The sequence below is a fragment of the Cryptotermes secundus genome, unplaced genomic scaffold (assembly GCF_002891405.2).
Source record: "Cryptotermes secundus unplaced genomic scaffold, Csec_1.0 scaffold88, whole genome shotgun sequence".
Taxonomy (NCBI): Eukaryota; Metazoa; Arthropoda; class Insecta; order Blattodea; family Kalotermitidae; genus Cryptotermes; species Cryptotermes secundus.
In genome coordinates, this window is record NW_019724585.1 from 1,593,461 (window position 1) to 1,609,985 (window position 16,525).

General features: G+C 42.7%; 1 protein-coding gene across 1 annotated transcript in view; it reads left to right on the forward strand.

Annotated features, from left to right (window-relative positions):
• The window catches only part of LOC111862291, a 181,977-nt gene that overhangs the window by 57,758 nt on the left and 107,694 nt on the right, over positions 1 to 16,525 (forward strand). The window contains exon 2 of the mRNA XM_023847557.2: positions 6,959 to 7,070. Within this exon, the coding sequence (XP_023703325.1) occupies positions 6,959 to 7,070 (112 nt within the window). The remainder of the gene's footprint in view (positions 1 to 6,958; positions 7,071 to 16,525) is intronic.

Here is a 16,525-nt window from a genome sequence, read left to right on the forward strand (position 1 = left end):
TACATAAGAATACATAAGAACTTTGGACAGCACTGGCCTAGAGTGCTGCCCTGAACCCGCATACACGGTAGAAAATATAGGGTAAGTCTATACGGGTTTTAGGTTGTGACAGGTTGCAACATCCTTCCGATGTTTCAGGGTACATATGGCATCCAACGTCCGAAACAACGAATGGTGGTGATGATGATGATGATGATGATGATGGTGTCAGTAACACTAATAACTGGATTATGTAAGAAATCACTGATAAGGGAATAAACCATTCAAACCAGAAAACCCTAACCAGAAAATGATAAAAATATCCATAGGATATATATTTTTGTACGAAAGAAAACCCCACAACAACAATACTAAGAGAACGCCTGGGGAAAAAATAGGACAGAGGAAATAAATCAATGTGACGGAGACATCAAGTGCATAGACCAACATGCGTAATTTCAGTATTTTTATCTTCAAGAGAATCGGTCCATAGCAGTTCCTCATATCTGGAACTTCCAAAGAACATCTACGTTCAGCCTGAAAATATTAGTGACAGTACAGATTTGGGCTATAACGGGTAGTATTATATTGCTAAGAAGAAAAACTGTATTTTAGATAGAAGATTTCCAGCTAATTTCTTACATAGATATTGTAAATTTATGTAAATTAGTAAACATTTATTTTAAGGCACAATCCAGTGAATGAAACCAATTTATTGCGGAGAATGAATGACTGAAGTTAAGGTAAAACTATCTCTGCAACGGGATGTGAAGGTCCATAGGGTTGTGAGTCGTCGAGGATCCCACATTTTTTCTAGACAATCGGCTCACAGATGACGGTGAGGTTGTGAGCTCTACGCGCCGGCCGCCATTTACCCGCAGGAAATTTCCTGGTACTCATTTCTGTTAGGTGGAATTCATTAAATATTAATAAAATACAAAATCACCCGAGGCCATGTATTAAAATGTTATAAAGAGAACGAGGCGGACCACAAATGTGTGGACAGATGTTAATAAGAGAAAGTTTTTAGTATGGATAGTAACAACGTCGGAGTTACATTTTTCTTTCTGCAGAGTGTACATCCTTAGGGGAAATGATTTAGAGGTTTCTCTATTAGTCCTCACTTAGGTGCCTTCCTCATGCCTGACGTCAATGACCGCTTCTTGTGTCGCGCTGAACTTAGTTCGCATATGTTGTTTCTGGGTTCGACACCCCGTAAATATGATGGTTTTCAGATAATACTACCATTGTTATTTATTCAGTTATTTATTCGAAGAATATATTATTGGAGAGAAAATAGTTTATTCTACAAAGGACGACGGCTTGTCATAATTTGATGTAGGAGTAACGCCCTCGATTTGTGTTCGGAAGGTACTGGGTTCAATTTAGGTCGGGACACCCGCTATCCTGAACATTTTCACGGAATTCCTCAGCACCTTCAGTCAAATGCCAGGATAGTATCTCTACTGGACCACGAATGCTACTTTACGAATTATTTAAGTTCATTATTCGCCAATTATCCTTCCGACTCATGTAGTCCAGGTCTAGGGTACTGACACTGTCGTTACATAAACTACATGGCTTTAGTCCGCAAGCGAACTCTACCGACCGAGCGACCGCCGCTTGTCAGCGAAGTTAGTGCCAACTTTAGCGGATAGAGGGTGTCGTGTGGTCAGCGCAAAGAATCCCCACTGCCCTTCATTTCGGCTTTCTAGACCGGAGCCGCTACTTCCTTGAAATAGTTCCTCAGTTATCCTCACGAAGCTGAGTGGACCCCGTTCCAGACCCACTACTTCTCAGAAAATCTAGACATCTGAATCTGTAGCAAGGAACTCTGAACACTAGACCACAGAGACAGTCAGTGTCGTTACATAATCCACGAGAAACAAACCTGTACGAAGTTGGAAGAGACTCGAATTTAATCCTTGGAAAGAGAGGAGTGTGAATTCAGTCATAAGCAGATTTCCTCATATGTAGATGAAACGGTATACTGTAATAATGCAGTTCCCTTCCGATAAGTCTGCTGTATCAAATGAATCTCATTTTGCATTTCCAGTGAAATCGAGTGCCTTGTTCTGGACCCACCCCTTCCCTCAACTGGAGCTGCTTCTGCCTATCTGGTTATCTCCTGCTTCAAAAACAGGCATAACTCATTACGAACAATGATTAAGGATTTCTATTAAAATTTTTCCACACATATTTGTCTTTTTTCTTCTATTATTCTCAACTCAACATGTCGGACGTGCGCAATTGGTGAGAACAAAATTATCGGAACACCGTGTACGGTCCTAAGTTTTAAAATAATAGCTTTTTTTTCTTTGGCGATACAGCCCCAATTTTGGCCTAGGCCTACCTCCATGAAACTCTCCGTTTCACTTCGGTTTACTAGATCTTACACATTCGGTAGGAATCCTTGGGCGAGTGATCAGTTCGTCGCAAGGCCTCTACCTGTACACAAACACGGAAAAACCCACACGAACATCCATGACCTCAGTGGGATTTGAACCCACGATCCCGGCTTCCGAGCGAGCGAAGACAGTGCACGGCTTAGACCGCTCGGCTACCGTGACCGGCAAATAATGGCTTAGGTCTTTGAAATTGAGAACTTGTAATTACTTACGTGATATTTAAACACACGTTTACATAACCCTAAATTATGTGCATGCACGTAATTATAATAGAAACCTCGAGCGGGTTGGTGTAGCTCAGTTTGAATCTCGGCACAGACATCGGATACCCTGATTTCTTCGTGCTTCTCCTCAGTGCCTCCACGCGAATTCCAGGAAACCTTTGTTAGCCCATGACCGCTTTATTCTAAATCCTATCAAATTCATCAGTCACCTTACCATTCGTCGCTATGCAGTCTAAACAGCAAGAGCAAGGTAATCCCCCCTCGCCCCCCCCTCCCAAGTAGGGCTCATTCAGGGCCCAAGCCTCTTACTCAGTTCCGTAATCGTTTTTACACAGACGGTAGAACTCCTTGGACTGGGGATCAGCACGTCGCAAGGCCGCTACCTACACACAGATATCCATGCCCTGAGTGGGATTCGAACTCACGATCCCAGAGCACGAAGGCGCGAAGACCGCGCGGCTACTGTGACCGGCTGCGAGGATGTAGTAAGTTACATAATCAGAACTCGGCAGTTCACGCAGGTCGCCTACTGCATTAGCAGAGAGGAGATGGGAGAATATGTTTAGACGCAAGGTGTGAGGGTGTGAGCTGAATGGAATTAGAGCAGTTCTGTGTCCAGGTGCGAGTTTCCGTACTGCTACAGGTAGGTTACTGAGATATGTGCGTCTGTTCTGAGAAATTGACAATATAACGACCATCGAAATATTTCGATTTGTTGCCGATTAATGATGAATCCTTTTAACTTCTTGTGTACCTTATTGTAGCCAACTCTATCATCGTTCTAACTAGATGATAGGAATCCTTCTTCTGAAGCTGGTAGTATCTCAGCTGGTGAAGAAATCACTCACATCTATGGAATGAAAGTTAATCGTTGTGTTTACAAGAGTTTGCTAACCAGCTGAACATATTCCGTGTGCAGATACCCTACTTCTAATGCTACTCTCCTATCGGGATCGCTTCATGATTTCCGATAAAAATTATACAAGAATCCTTCGCCTCCCCAAAACATTCGCTATCCAGCCATCTTCTCTCGATTTCATCAGCCTAGTAACGTTATGTTATATAACATTTTGTAACTTAGTAGTAACAATTAGTAACATTTTGTGCAGAGTGCAAATTATGAAGCACCTCGGTCTGTAGTTCCTCTCTCCTAGGAGTCAGTTTCTTCTTAGCACTCTGCCAGAACTTAGAACTGGACCACGCTGAGCGTGCCCACACAGCCATGTTTATGAATGACATTTATAATCAAAGCCAGTAGTGGCCTGAGAGGATGAGGTGGGCAGGGCATGTGGCACGAATGGGGGAGTCGAGGAATGCGTATAGGATATTGGTGGGAAAGCCAGAAGGAAAGAGATCACTGAGAAGACCAAGGCGTAGGTGGGTGGTCAATATTAGAATGGATCTTAGAGAGATAGGATGGGATGGTATGGATTGGATAGATCTGGCTCAGGATAGGGACCAGTGGAAGGCTCTTGTGAACACGGTGATGAACCTTCGGGTTCCATAAAATGCTGGGAAATTCTTCAGTAGCTGTAAAATTGGCGGCTCCTGCAGAAGGGCTCAGCTCCATGAGGAAGTAATAGGAAGATGCCTTGATAGTGAAGGTTTGTGCAATATCTCCATCCGCTATGTAAACGAGACTGCGTCATCGCCGGTTAGAGAAGTAGACTGACCTGTCATAAGAAAATATAATCTATTTTCAGTCCGGTATTAATTGAGCGGTGGGAAATCAGGCGTACTTAAACGTGACTTTTCTTCTGTAAGTTTCCCTGCACAGTGTATATCGTACCCTGTTTTGAAGGGTACGTCTGATATGATAAAGGTAAAAAATTGACTCCATGTAATATGCATCGCGTGATTTACTGCTGAAATGAAGGTAAGTCCAACACCAATCGAAGATTCGCTGTTCAGTAGTTTCTATTATATTATGCAGGTATGAAAACTACCACGATGGAATTATCCGTATTATTAAATCACCCGCCAATGATTCAGCAAAACATTTTTAAGATATAAAAGACATCTAGAATATTTTTCTCACTAAATATGTAGCTTTAATACTTTATGATGTTGTTAAAATCATTAAAATGTCATTAAGACGTTAAAATTCAAATTTATAAATTAAAAGTGATTAGCAAATTAGTAAATGTTTCTAGTTCTACATATTTAAAAAAAAAATTGTTGCAGTATTGACTTGTACTCTAATTATAAGGATAATGCCTGAATGCGACGGGATGCTATATTATAATACCACGATGGAACACATACTATTCAGAATCAATGTCTCGGCCGAGATTCGAACCGGGCGCTTTCCAAACACGTTAGAATCATAACCGCTTGAGGCAACGAGGTAGGTTTACTGTTACTGAATATGCAGAATGGATACGAATTCAGCCAGTCGCGAGTCTCTGTGGTAGATAGAGAATTGCTTGCGGCCGAAGTTGAAACCCTTGTTTCCAGTCGACCGTACGGCACTCGGTGTCACTAGTGAGTGACGTATATCTTGTTGAGGTTACCGTTATCAACCGACTTGCTGTACACTGCAGCTGATAATCTGCTCACAGGGCTCGCAGTTCCTCATTAAGCGAAGCGGGCAGTTGCGAGACCTCGGCACCGCTTTTTCCCTCGCAGAGCAAGTGTTGCAGGAAGTCAACTGCCACTTTACCGTTTAGTTTTCGTAAAATCTCCCGTGCTTATACGTACAAGTGAATGTTTATTTACATGTTCCATTGTTCACTTCAGTATGAGATTACCAGAAAATGCTTGAATACAATATTTTCAGTAAAAAAACAGGTAAAGCTATCCCTGTAATAGGCCATGGAGGCCCATGGGGCTGAGAGACGTCGAGGCTCCCACATTTTCTAGACAATCGGTTCACAGATGGCGGCAAGGTTGTCAGCCTTACGCGTCGGCCGCACTTTACTCCCCAGGAAAATTATTTAATTAATTCCTGGTCAATATACGAGTCAAAAAAACTTTAATATAAAAGAAGGAAAAACTTCCTATATGATAAAAATAGACTGTGTACCACATAATCGNACCTTGATGTCCGTATATGTTGGTGTGCCTGTCGCCCTCAAAACCTGAAAGCCGTAAAAGGAGGCCGTTTCTGGCTAGCTTCTCGATAAACATGTTCCCGGGGCAACGAATACACTCCCAATAGAACAAATTTGGGCGCGGTGTTTTCTATGGGGTCGGTAACGCATCAAATACCAAATATGTGGTGAAAGCAAAACAGATGATTAGTTCTTCGATTGGCTGTAAACCGCCGGTCGTAAAATAATATTGACTTTGAATTTTTAATGTAATTTGAATGCTATCCCGTGTGTAGGCGTGGTCGAATACCTGCACCGTAGCCCTGCGAGTTGTCGGAGGCGACGAAAATGGAACCCAGTGCCTGGGGTATAACCGGAACACCCTGTTCCTGAGGGATATAAATACGGGGGCCTTGCCCTCCAGGTTGGGAGAGTCTGGAATCTGAAACAGTAAAATGTGGTCAGAAATTCCTCGGGACTCGGACTTAAAAATGACTACCTCGGCGAGGACCAGCAGCAATCGTCCTCTCGTCAGAGGATGAATCCCTTGGCGAGGACCAGCAGCAATCGTCCTCTCGTCATAGAGGGTGTTACATAAGAACTATAACAGCAAGTGTTCGGTTGCAAAATAAAATGACTGGCCGTGAGTCTCAAGGGGTTTGTCACCAAGACGAAATGATTGGCGATAAACCCCCAGTCATAAAGTAACCCTGACTCGACTCTTACTATTTCTTTCAAGAACTTCTTGTTATTGTGGAAACGAGAGGTGGCCGGTTTCGTTATCTGTCACTGACCTTACCTAAATCAAAAAGATTTAAAAGAGAAATATATAGTGCATAGCGTGGATGGGATTAAAAATTCTTTTTTTAATTTCGCTTAGTGGGGGGTGGAGTCCAACTGGGTCCACTCGGCACGGCGGCCACTGTTTTCCCTATTGTAGCGTGCCCCCGGGTGATTATGGTGATGGAGAATTTGGTGAAATGAAGATTGGCAGGGGAAACCGAAGTGCTCGGAGAAAACATGCGCCAGCTTCACTTTGTTCACCACAAATCCCACTTGACGAGACCCGGAATCGAACTCGGGCCGCCGCAGTGGGAAGCCAGCATGGAAATGGTGAAAGGCCGAAGATGCTTTTTGTATTTATACAGCAAAACGAAATTTTTATTGCTGAAAAGTATTACATTCAACGGTTGAGGAATATTTAGGTACGTAATTCCATAGTTGTCTAAGGACTGCTGTACTTCGCTCCGCCCTGTGTCACAGACGGCGTTTCAATGACAATGCATTGATAGTGTGTCTCTTCTATTGCTTGCAGTGATTCTCAACTGCACAGAGATAAAATGGCGCCCAATTCTGAGGAAGACGGACCTCGTCTGACTTCAGTTAAAGACGGAATTTGGGGTAACCATGAAGACACCAACAATAAGGTGAGTAAAGACGAATTAATAAATTCTTTACGGCTGAAAAATACGTATTGGTTTCATTACAAGGTTATACCTGGTGCTCAAAATGGTGTTATAAGGATCGTCAACTCGACCTGAAGTGCCTGGTCACTCGTGCAAGGCCCACATTGAATAATGTAGTTAGAGAACTGCGCAAGGATTCCTAGTTAGCTTTTTGAGAGAACATGACTATGCATTCCACTTTTTGCCATCTTTGTGCAACTTCGGTTAGTATTCACTCATCTCGTTCGGTTCATCGTACGACATGTGTCGGCCTAGTCGGCCATCATCAGGTGTACAAGATGTTGTGATGAAGGAACCTGCTGTAATGTTCTGCAACACAGCGCAACAGGATATTTCAATATAACATTTTGGAAGAAACTTGCAAAATGAAGTACATATTTCTCTACTGGTAAGCTATATGAGCAGTTTTCTTATATTTGTGGATTAGGCTTCCAAATGCCTAGATCATCTGGAGTCACGTTGGACCGCCCCGTGTGCTTTACTCGTTAGATCAGTGGTACTCAGGTGTGCCGCGACACACCATTGCGCGCAGTGTTCGCCCCGAGACTTCGAAAACAGAACACTTACACAAAATAAAACATCATCATCATCATCAGTAATCTGTCAAGACGACAGGTCCACAGTCTCTTCCAAAACAGTTCCTCCACTTGATGCGATCTAGAGCTTTCTCCTTCAAATTACAGTATCCTCTTCTGTCCCCAAGGTCATCCAGCATCTTCTTACGTCTTCTTCCTCGTCTTCTTGTCACTTCTATCCGCCCATCTATCTTTCCTTCGATAGCTTCTTTTAGAAGGCAGTTTCTGCGTAAAACATGACCAATCCAATTAGCCTTCCGTTTTCTTATTTCATAAGGGAATTAAAAATCAGTAATTGTTAATATCACACTATTATCCATAGTTGATTACAGATTAATAATTTGTTAAAATATAACAATAAACGGATGCAGAGTGGCCCAAAATTCAGTAAATCTGAAACATTCATTCGTATTAGCGGGAATGTTCAAATTTAAACCTCCCGACCAATATGAAGAACGGTATCATACCGTTATGGGTTGCGCACTGTACATGAAGGATTTCCTTTCAAACAGTTTTTGTAAATTCAATAAGTAATAAAGACATATTTAATATATATTAGCGTGAATTTTACTAGACAGTTAGGAGAATTTTTGGCCATTCTGACTTTGAAAAGTGGCAGTACAAATTAGTAAGACTGGTAACAGCAGATGCCGCTGTTGCTGCTGGTGTTCCAATACACGCAGTTGCTGTGAAGGTATCCTCATATCTCATATTTTCAGGTGATGTTATTCCGCGCGACTTCTCCGCCAAGTTTGTGCACTGAGTATTTATGACTACATGAACACGAGTGGAGGGCATATTGTGTACTTAGTTGGGCGAATGACGAACTAGGAAGGATATGGAGGAAGCGGTTGGCTTACTTTAAGATACATTTCGACTGGCTACGGGCTGGACGACCGAGGGATCGGAATTCCAGTCCCGGTAAGGTCAAGAATAATCTCTTCTCCACTTCTTCCAGACCGGCTCTGGGGCCCACACAGTCTCCTGTCCAATGGATACTGGGGTAAAGCGGCCGGAGCGTGAAGCTGACCACTCACCTCCAGCTAATGGCGAGGTCAAGAAAATGTGGATGTATATATCCTTACCACCCTACGCCTTCATGGCGTAGTGCTTAATTAGTTAAGCACGGGGACAACTTTTTACGCAGACCCCTTGTACTCGTACATGACAGTGCTGTGGTCTTCAGGTTCATGACGCTCATGACGTCATATTGTCCGTAAGTAGCATTTCTCTCCGTCTTTATTGCACGAGAAGAAACACTGGTACCCATCTACCAGACTACGAGGCGTCGTAAAGAAAAACTCCGTTGCCTGTAGTCCCCAAGCTCACTATACCGACCGAGCGACCGCCGCTTGTCGGCTAAGTTAGTGCCAACTTTGGCGGATAGAGGGTATCACATAGTCAGCGCAACGTATCCCCACGGCCGTTAATCTCGGTTTTCTAGACCGGAGCCGCTATTTCCTTGAATAACTCCTCAATTATCCATACGAGGCTGAGTGGATCCCGTTCCATACCCACTACTTCTCAGAATATCTGGTAGCGCCGGGAATCGCACCCGGACCTCTGGATCTGTAGTCAAGAACTCTGACAACTAGACCACAGAGGCGGTCTCACGATGTGTCATAAACCGTAAGATAACACTACGAATTGTTACTGCCGTGAAAACCTCAAATCTCCCGTTAGTACTGAGGTATTCTGATAATCCATAAAACCAGGGAATATTTAATTCCACATTTAAAACATTACCTACACAAAGGAATTGAGGATGGCCTTATATGGACAAATAGCTCTCGTGTTAGTATTGAAATTCTTTCTGTTGCCATGCCTTCAGGTTGCCGAGACCGCTGAGTGCAGAACTGCAGTGTAAATAGTTCTGGTCGCGGCCTGTCAGGCGAGTTACGTATGTGGCCATTTACTTCTGTCGTTCCTTGACCCTGGCCTTCCTGGGCCCGCGGTGCGTGTGCAGAGTCCATAAGCTCCAGCACACTCAGGGTACGCACTGAGTGGAGACACGACTTGGCGAGCGTGGCAGCACGACCACGTGTAGTGCATGTGTTGCAGCAAAATGGAACTCTTTGTTCTTACATTCTACTGTTCTTTACGCGTGCTTTGTACTGAAAGCACAATATGAAGGCCTTGTCTGTCCTCCAATCCACTTACAGATTTTATCTTTACAATAACTTACGGATGTTGATGAAATTTAATATTTCGGTTTGTACTAAAATTCTTCTTCATCTTTCGTGGGAGAATAATAGTTAACGCACCGTGTATGTGCCGAACACGGTACTACACAAGGACCTAGATGTACCAACAGTACGAGAGGAAATAAAAAAAAAACAGCAAAAAGTATAAAATCAGACTCCAGGTCCATCCGAACGACTTGGCACAAAAACTGCTCGACGACGAAGGAGAAATCAGGAGGTTAAACAGATTTAAACCTTCAGATTTACCCACCAGATTTGAATAATGCAACACTTAACTGCATATCACTAAGCAGTTAAAATAAGTATTGAGCAGGTTCATTGGAACATGCTCACCACGACAAGTTATCTTTCCTTTTCTATATGTAAACCACAAAATGTACATATTATCCACACTAAATGGATAGATTGTATAATTACTGGAGTAAAAAAAAAATCTTTCGTGGGACACGCGGTAGCAACGCACTGTGCTAAAAACCGGAAGGTCTCGGGTTCCAATCCGTATGAGGCCGTTGGATTTTCAATTGACTTAACCCTTCCAGCCGCACGATGGGCCTGGGGCGACTCAGCCTCAAATAGAAATGAGTACCAGGAATCTTCCTTGGGGGGTAAAGGGCTGCCGGCGCGTAAGGCGATAACCTCACCACCATCTGTGAGCCGGCTGTCTAGAAAATGTGGGAGCCTCGACAGTTCACAATCCTGTGGGCCTTTATGGCCGGTTACAGGGATAACTTTACCTTTTTCTTTCATATTATCCCCTCTTTTTTGTTTCCCATCAGAATTAATCTGTAACTATGGCTCTTATAAGCAGATGGTAAGGCTCCTTTGACGGCTGATCAACCCTGTCGCAAGGCCGCTATCTACGCAGGACAATACAGACATTCAGGCCTTGAGTGGGATTCGAACCCGCAATTCCAAGCAGTGAAAACTGATGATAAAATTTAATTATGGTGGGCACCAATAAAACATAAACCATTGTACATATGATTTTCGATGTCTTCAGAAATTTCTGACCCCGAAAAAAAAACACTTTTCTAATGCGGACCACATGAATACCTACTGCTTTCGTTTGACATATTTTTTGATATAGTGAATAGGCTGTTTTTAACATCGTACAAGCAACGGTGATTTTTTTCGCATTCACAACAAAAGTTGAAAAAATGTGCCTATTAGTTCCACCTTGTCTGTCTGTCCATATGTAATAACTTCACGGCCTCAGAACTAGCTTTCGCGAAATTGAGGAGTTTTACTAAAATTTGTTGGTAGACTCCAGCTTTGCTTAAATTTTACAAGAGTAATATACACCTTGCCGGTCACGGTAGCCGAGGGGTCTAAGGCATTCACTGTCTTCGCTCGCTCGGAAGCCGGGATCGTGGGTTCGAATCCCACTCAGAGCATGGATGTTTAGTTTTTGTGTGTGCGTTTTTCTGTGTTTGAGTACAGGTAGAGGCCTTGCGACGAGCTGATCACCCGCCCAAAGAGTCCTACCGAATGTGTAAGATCTAGAAAAACCGAACTGAACGGAGAAGTTCATGGAGGTAGGCCTAGGCCCACTAGGGCTGTAGTGCCAAGGAAAAAAAATATATATATACACCTTATATGAAGACCTGAACGACTTTCTACGCCCATCTCTACTGTAACGTGCTAAATATTTATCGGAGCGAAAAATATTGCTAACCGAAGTTGTGGAGCAAAATAAGCAGGCGGTATAGCGACTGGCTACGAGCTGAACAGCTGAGGGGTCAGATTTCAAGTCCTCTCCACGCCTTCCAAACCGGCGTTGGGGCCCACCCAGTGTCTTATGCATTGGGCACCGGAGACTCTTTCCTGGAGTAAAGCGGCAGGAGCATGAAGCTGACCACTCACCAACCAATACCGAGGTCAAGAATACTTAAATTTATACATCCGCTCCCCATGCTCCTTAATGAAGTGGTGCTTAATTAGTTAAGCACAGGAACGACTTTACCTTTCTACCCTCTTTCGTAAGTCTTGCAGTTTTCGAGACAATTAAACAAAACCAACATTTAAGTTGCGTTATCTCGAGAACCAATGAGGGATTTTGATCAAATTACGTATTAACATTTTCTGTTCTTTATGGTACAATAGATAATTAGAAGTTATCGTTCACATTAAAGGCATTAAGAGAGCAAATACGCCGGAATTTTTACTCTGTGCTCACATGTCGTATGAATGTTGATATGAAATATCAATGAAAGGTGAATAAAAAATCATCATCATCATCATCAGTAATCTGTCAGACGACAGGTCCACAGTCTCTTCCAAAAATAATTCCTCCACTTAATGCGATCTAGAGCTTTCTCCTTCAAACAACAGTATCCTCTTCTGTCCCCAAGGTCATCCAGCATCTTCTTACGTCTTCTTCCTCGTCTTCTTGTCACTTCTATCCGCCCCTCTATCTTTCCTTCAATAACTTCTTTTAGAAGGCAGTTTCTGCGTAAAACATGACCAATCCAATTAGCTTTCCGTTTTCTTATTTCGTGTAGGATATTCTTCTGCTCACTGACTCTAATTAACACTTCTTCATTTCTCACATAATCGGTCCAACTGATCTTCTCCATCCTTCTCCAACACCACATTTCGAAACTTTCCAGATGTTTCAGATCTACTGCCTGGATTTAATTTCACTAGTACGCCTTGCATCATCTAATAACAAATATGAAGGAAAAATTGTTCCAGTGCTTAACTGAGCACCACACCATGAAGAAATAAGGAGTTGAGGTAAAAATTCACTCCTTCCTAATTTCGGCACTGTGTGGATGAGAGTGGTCAGTTTCACGCCTCGGTCGCTTTGCCTCCTGTACCCACTGGGGTGGAGGCTTGACAGTTCCCACAGCCGGTTTGGATACTGGAGAAGAGAAACGTCTCTTGTCCGTGCCAGGAATCGAATCGTGATACCTCGGTCATCCAGCCCCCATCCTAGCCACTATATCGACCTAGCTATCTCAGATCTTGAAAAATATCTTTGCAGAAAAGAAGTTCAGCTTGTTTCAAATTGATATCCTATAGATGAATTGTGTGAGTCAGGTACGTAATTGACGGAACTTAATGTAATTGCCCGTCTAAAAGATTTACGTTAGAAATAAATTAATAATATGAATTCCGACGTGGTATACGAAGTCTCAAAGTTCGCAATCAGAAGCTTTACGTTTTTCGAAACTTGTCTTGTTCCGCGCCGGTACTTATGTCCATCCTGAGCTGAGACTAATGATGCCATATTAAACCCACCACACCACTTTATAATTATGTGTTGCTCTTTGTAATGGAGAAGTTTTATTGCATTTCTAGTACAAGCATATAATCGGGCCGTTCTTCTGTCTTCAGCTATTCTTATTTTCTCCTTCATATCTCCTTAGATATTATTAAAGTTCTGCAGTATACAAATCTCTGTTATATGCCATGAAATAAAGAAAATGAAATAACTAAAGGTGTTCCTGTAACAGGTCGTGGAGGCCCTTAGGGTTGTGAGATGTTGAGGTTCCCACGTTTTCTAGACAATCGGCTCACAGATGGCGGTGAAGTTGTCAGCCCTACGCGCCTGCCGCCCTTTACCACCAAGAATATTCCTGTTCCTCATTTCTGTTAGAGGCTGAGTCTACCACAAGGCCATAGTGCGGCTGGAAGGATTAGGTAAATTGAAAAGAATCCAATGACCTCATCGGGATTTGATCCCGCGACCTTCCGGCTTGTAGCATAGTGCCTCAACCAACTACGCTAGCGCGTGCCCCTATGTGCCATGAATTACATATAATAACTTGAAATAAGTAGATAAATAAATTAATCTCAACCTCGATCCATCGAATCGTCATTTGACCCATCCTCTCATCCATTGTTAGGCTGATGCGTGCGGAACCTCTCAGGATAGTGGGTAGAACGTTTGAGGTCCCCGGTACGAATCTTGTCCGGAAAACCGGCAACCCTGACAGCTTTCCGTGTTCCTCCATGGTCTCTTCTGGCGGTTCTGGAGTAGTACCCTAAAGCAGCCACAGCTTCTTTCTTAAAGTTTATTTTTACCAAGTGCATTCCAAGAGCGCCTTGATTAAGGCCATCGTATCCTTGAAGCCCCCGGTTCACATTTTCTTGGCATGGCATTTTATTTAGATGCCTCAACGAGATGGTGAAATAGAGATGACCTGTAGTTACTATAGGATTCTGACGATGGTGTATAACACACTGATATATTGGGTTTCTGGACTTTATCCATCGTCCTGGTTTTTAAGATAACAAATAAAAACACGACGTTTCGGAAACTGGATCTGTTTCCGTCCTCAGGTGAAGGAAAAGGGAAACACTGGACCAGTGATTGAGGCTAGCTCTTTCTAACGGACCCAACAGAATAGGTGTTTCCCTTTTCCTTCACCTGAGGACGGAAACAGATCCAGTTTCCGAAACGTCGTGTTTTTATTTGTTATCTTAAAAACCAGGACGATGGATAAAGTCCAGAAACCCAATATATCAGAGAGATGACCTGCCTTCAAAGACACTGAAACAACATTCTCGCATCCCTGTAAACTTATCATTAATAATCGCATTATTTTTGTTAGTGCTATAATCTACTTTTTCAGGTTAAAAATCATCTTTGAATTAATTAATGTAATGTAATTATCAAATTTCTGATTTCTACCTTTACACTACATGTTTCTCGTGTACCGCAAACCCAGGCAGTTTACTGCAAATTTGTTACATGTCCGGCGGACAGAATTACACAAACACTTGTGCCAGAGAACGGAACACAAGACATTTTCAATTCCTTATTAAATTGAATTCATTCCTTATTTTATGCCTTATACCTTACAGCATACACCCGATCCGCTTCTGCTTTTGTCGATTCTGTTCGAGTTTAACCACTTCTCAGTGCCTGTTTCGGCTAATGGTCAGATCTCAGTGCGGTACTGCTTGACCACCATGAGTGCTGAAATTTTCGCAAGGATACTTTTGGGTTCGTAGTCCTCATAGCAAGGGTTACTGCTGAGTCTCAGTAGTTATGTGCATTGGAATTTCTTCCGAAAATCGTTTTTCATTAATTATCACCTGCTGAGATACACATAACCTTAGAATACATAAGATTCACTTTAAAATAGTTTTTTTTATTATTATTATTGCTAGTGAGGTAGGACTAAGTCCCTTGTACTGCGGCCACTTCTGGCCTATTGTACCAGCCCCACACGATAGGTGAGGGTGATTGTGGAGCAATTGGTGGAATGAAGATTGGCAGGGGAAACCGAAGTACTCGGAAAAAACCTGCCGCAGCGCCACTTTGTCCACCACAAATCCCATTTGACCAGACCCGGGATCGAACCCGGGCCGCCGCGGTGGGAAGCCAGCGACTAACCGCTTGAGCCATAGCACGGCCCTTGAAATTGTTGATAATGTACATATAAACTCTCTATACACGCGTTGGTAATATCTTCACTGAGGTTGCATTATCTGTACATAAATTTGACTTTGACTTTCCAGTAAATACTGCAGATAGAGGGTGTCTGGAAACCGATTATTTTGAAATGTTATCAAGAAGTCCTCGGGCCGGTGAAGATGTTTAGTTACCTCCTCCTTCAATTCAGTCACAGAGAAAATAACTCACACTGATTGGCTCAAAAGACAAATGAATTACCACCGTTCTCCGCCAAGGATTCGTCCTCGAACTACTGGTTCGAAGAAAAGGTACGAATATTTCAGTGTATGGTGTAAAACACATGTGATATAACCCACTTCTTCCTCTAAACTTACCCTTCTCACAGAGAAAGTTACGAAATAATCTGTCGGGTCGCTTTGCTTTTCTCAGCTTCGCCAATGGGAAGAGAATATATACGTTTCTAATCCCTTCATCACGTGACTAGGCCAGACTTGCTCCGGTTCTTTTCAATACTTGTAGTTTAACAGTAGCTTATAAAGCAGCCCCCCCCCCCCCCCAAAAAANAAGCATCGGAAATGTGGGAGTATTGAATTATTTCCGTTCACAACACATGTTCATGTCGGCTATTTGTTCACAACAGGAAAACTATGTTGTGATTTTATTGTCGGCTAGTGAAAGGATGAAATCAGAACTAGTCTTTCAGCGACTTTCCCCAGTGGGTAGCAAAGATGAACACGGGGTATATTCCGAGTTCTTGCGGCCTTACATGCATGGATCTAGACATTTTTTTTTTTACATTTGTTCGTTTTCAGACACGCAGAAGTGTTCTCGTGGAAGTGGAAGTATTTTTTATCACTTATTTCCATATAGTCAGTTGTTGCAAGTTTTATGAAACATTCATTCATCAGTAATCTGTCAAGACGACAGGTCCACAGTCTCTTCCAAAACAGTTCCTCCACTTGATGCGATCTAGAGCTTTCTCCTTCAAATGAAAATATCCTCTTCTGTCCCCAAGGTCATCCAGCATCTTCTTGCGTCTTCTACCTCGTCTTCTGGTCAATTCTATCCACCCCTCTATCTTTCCTTCAATAACTTCTTTTAGAAGGCAGTTACCGCGTAAGATATGACGAATCCAGTTAGCCTTCCGTTTTCTTATTTCGTGTTATGAAACATAACGTCGTAAATTCTCATGCAGAATTCCATCGCAGGTATCTTGCATCCGTAAGAAAATATAAATTGCTGAGCCTCTCGGTAGAGGTGTTCTCGCGC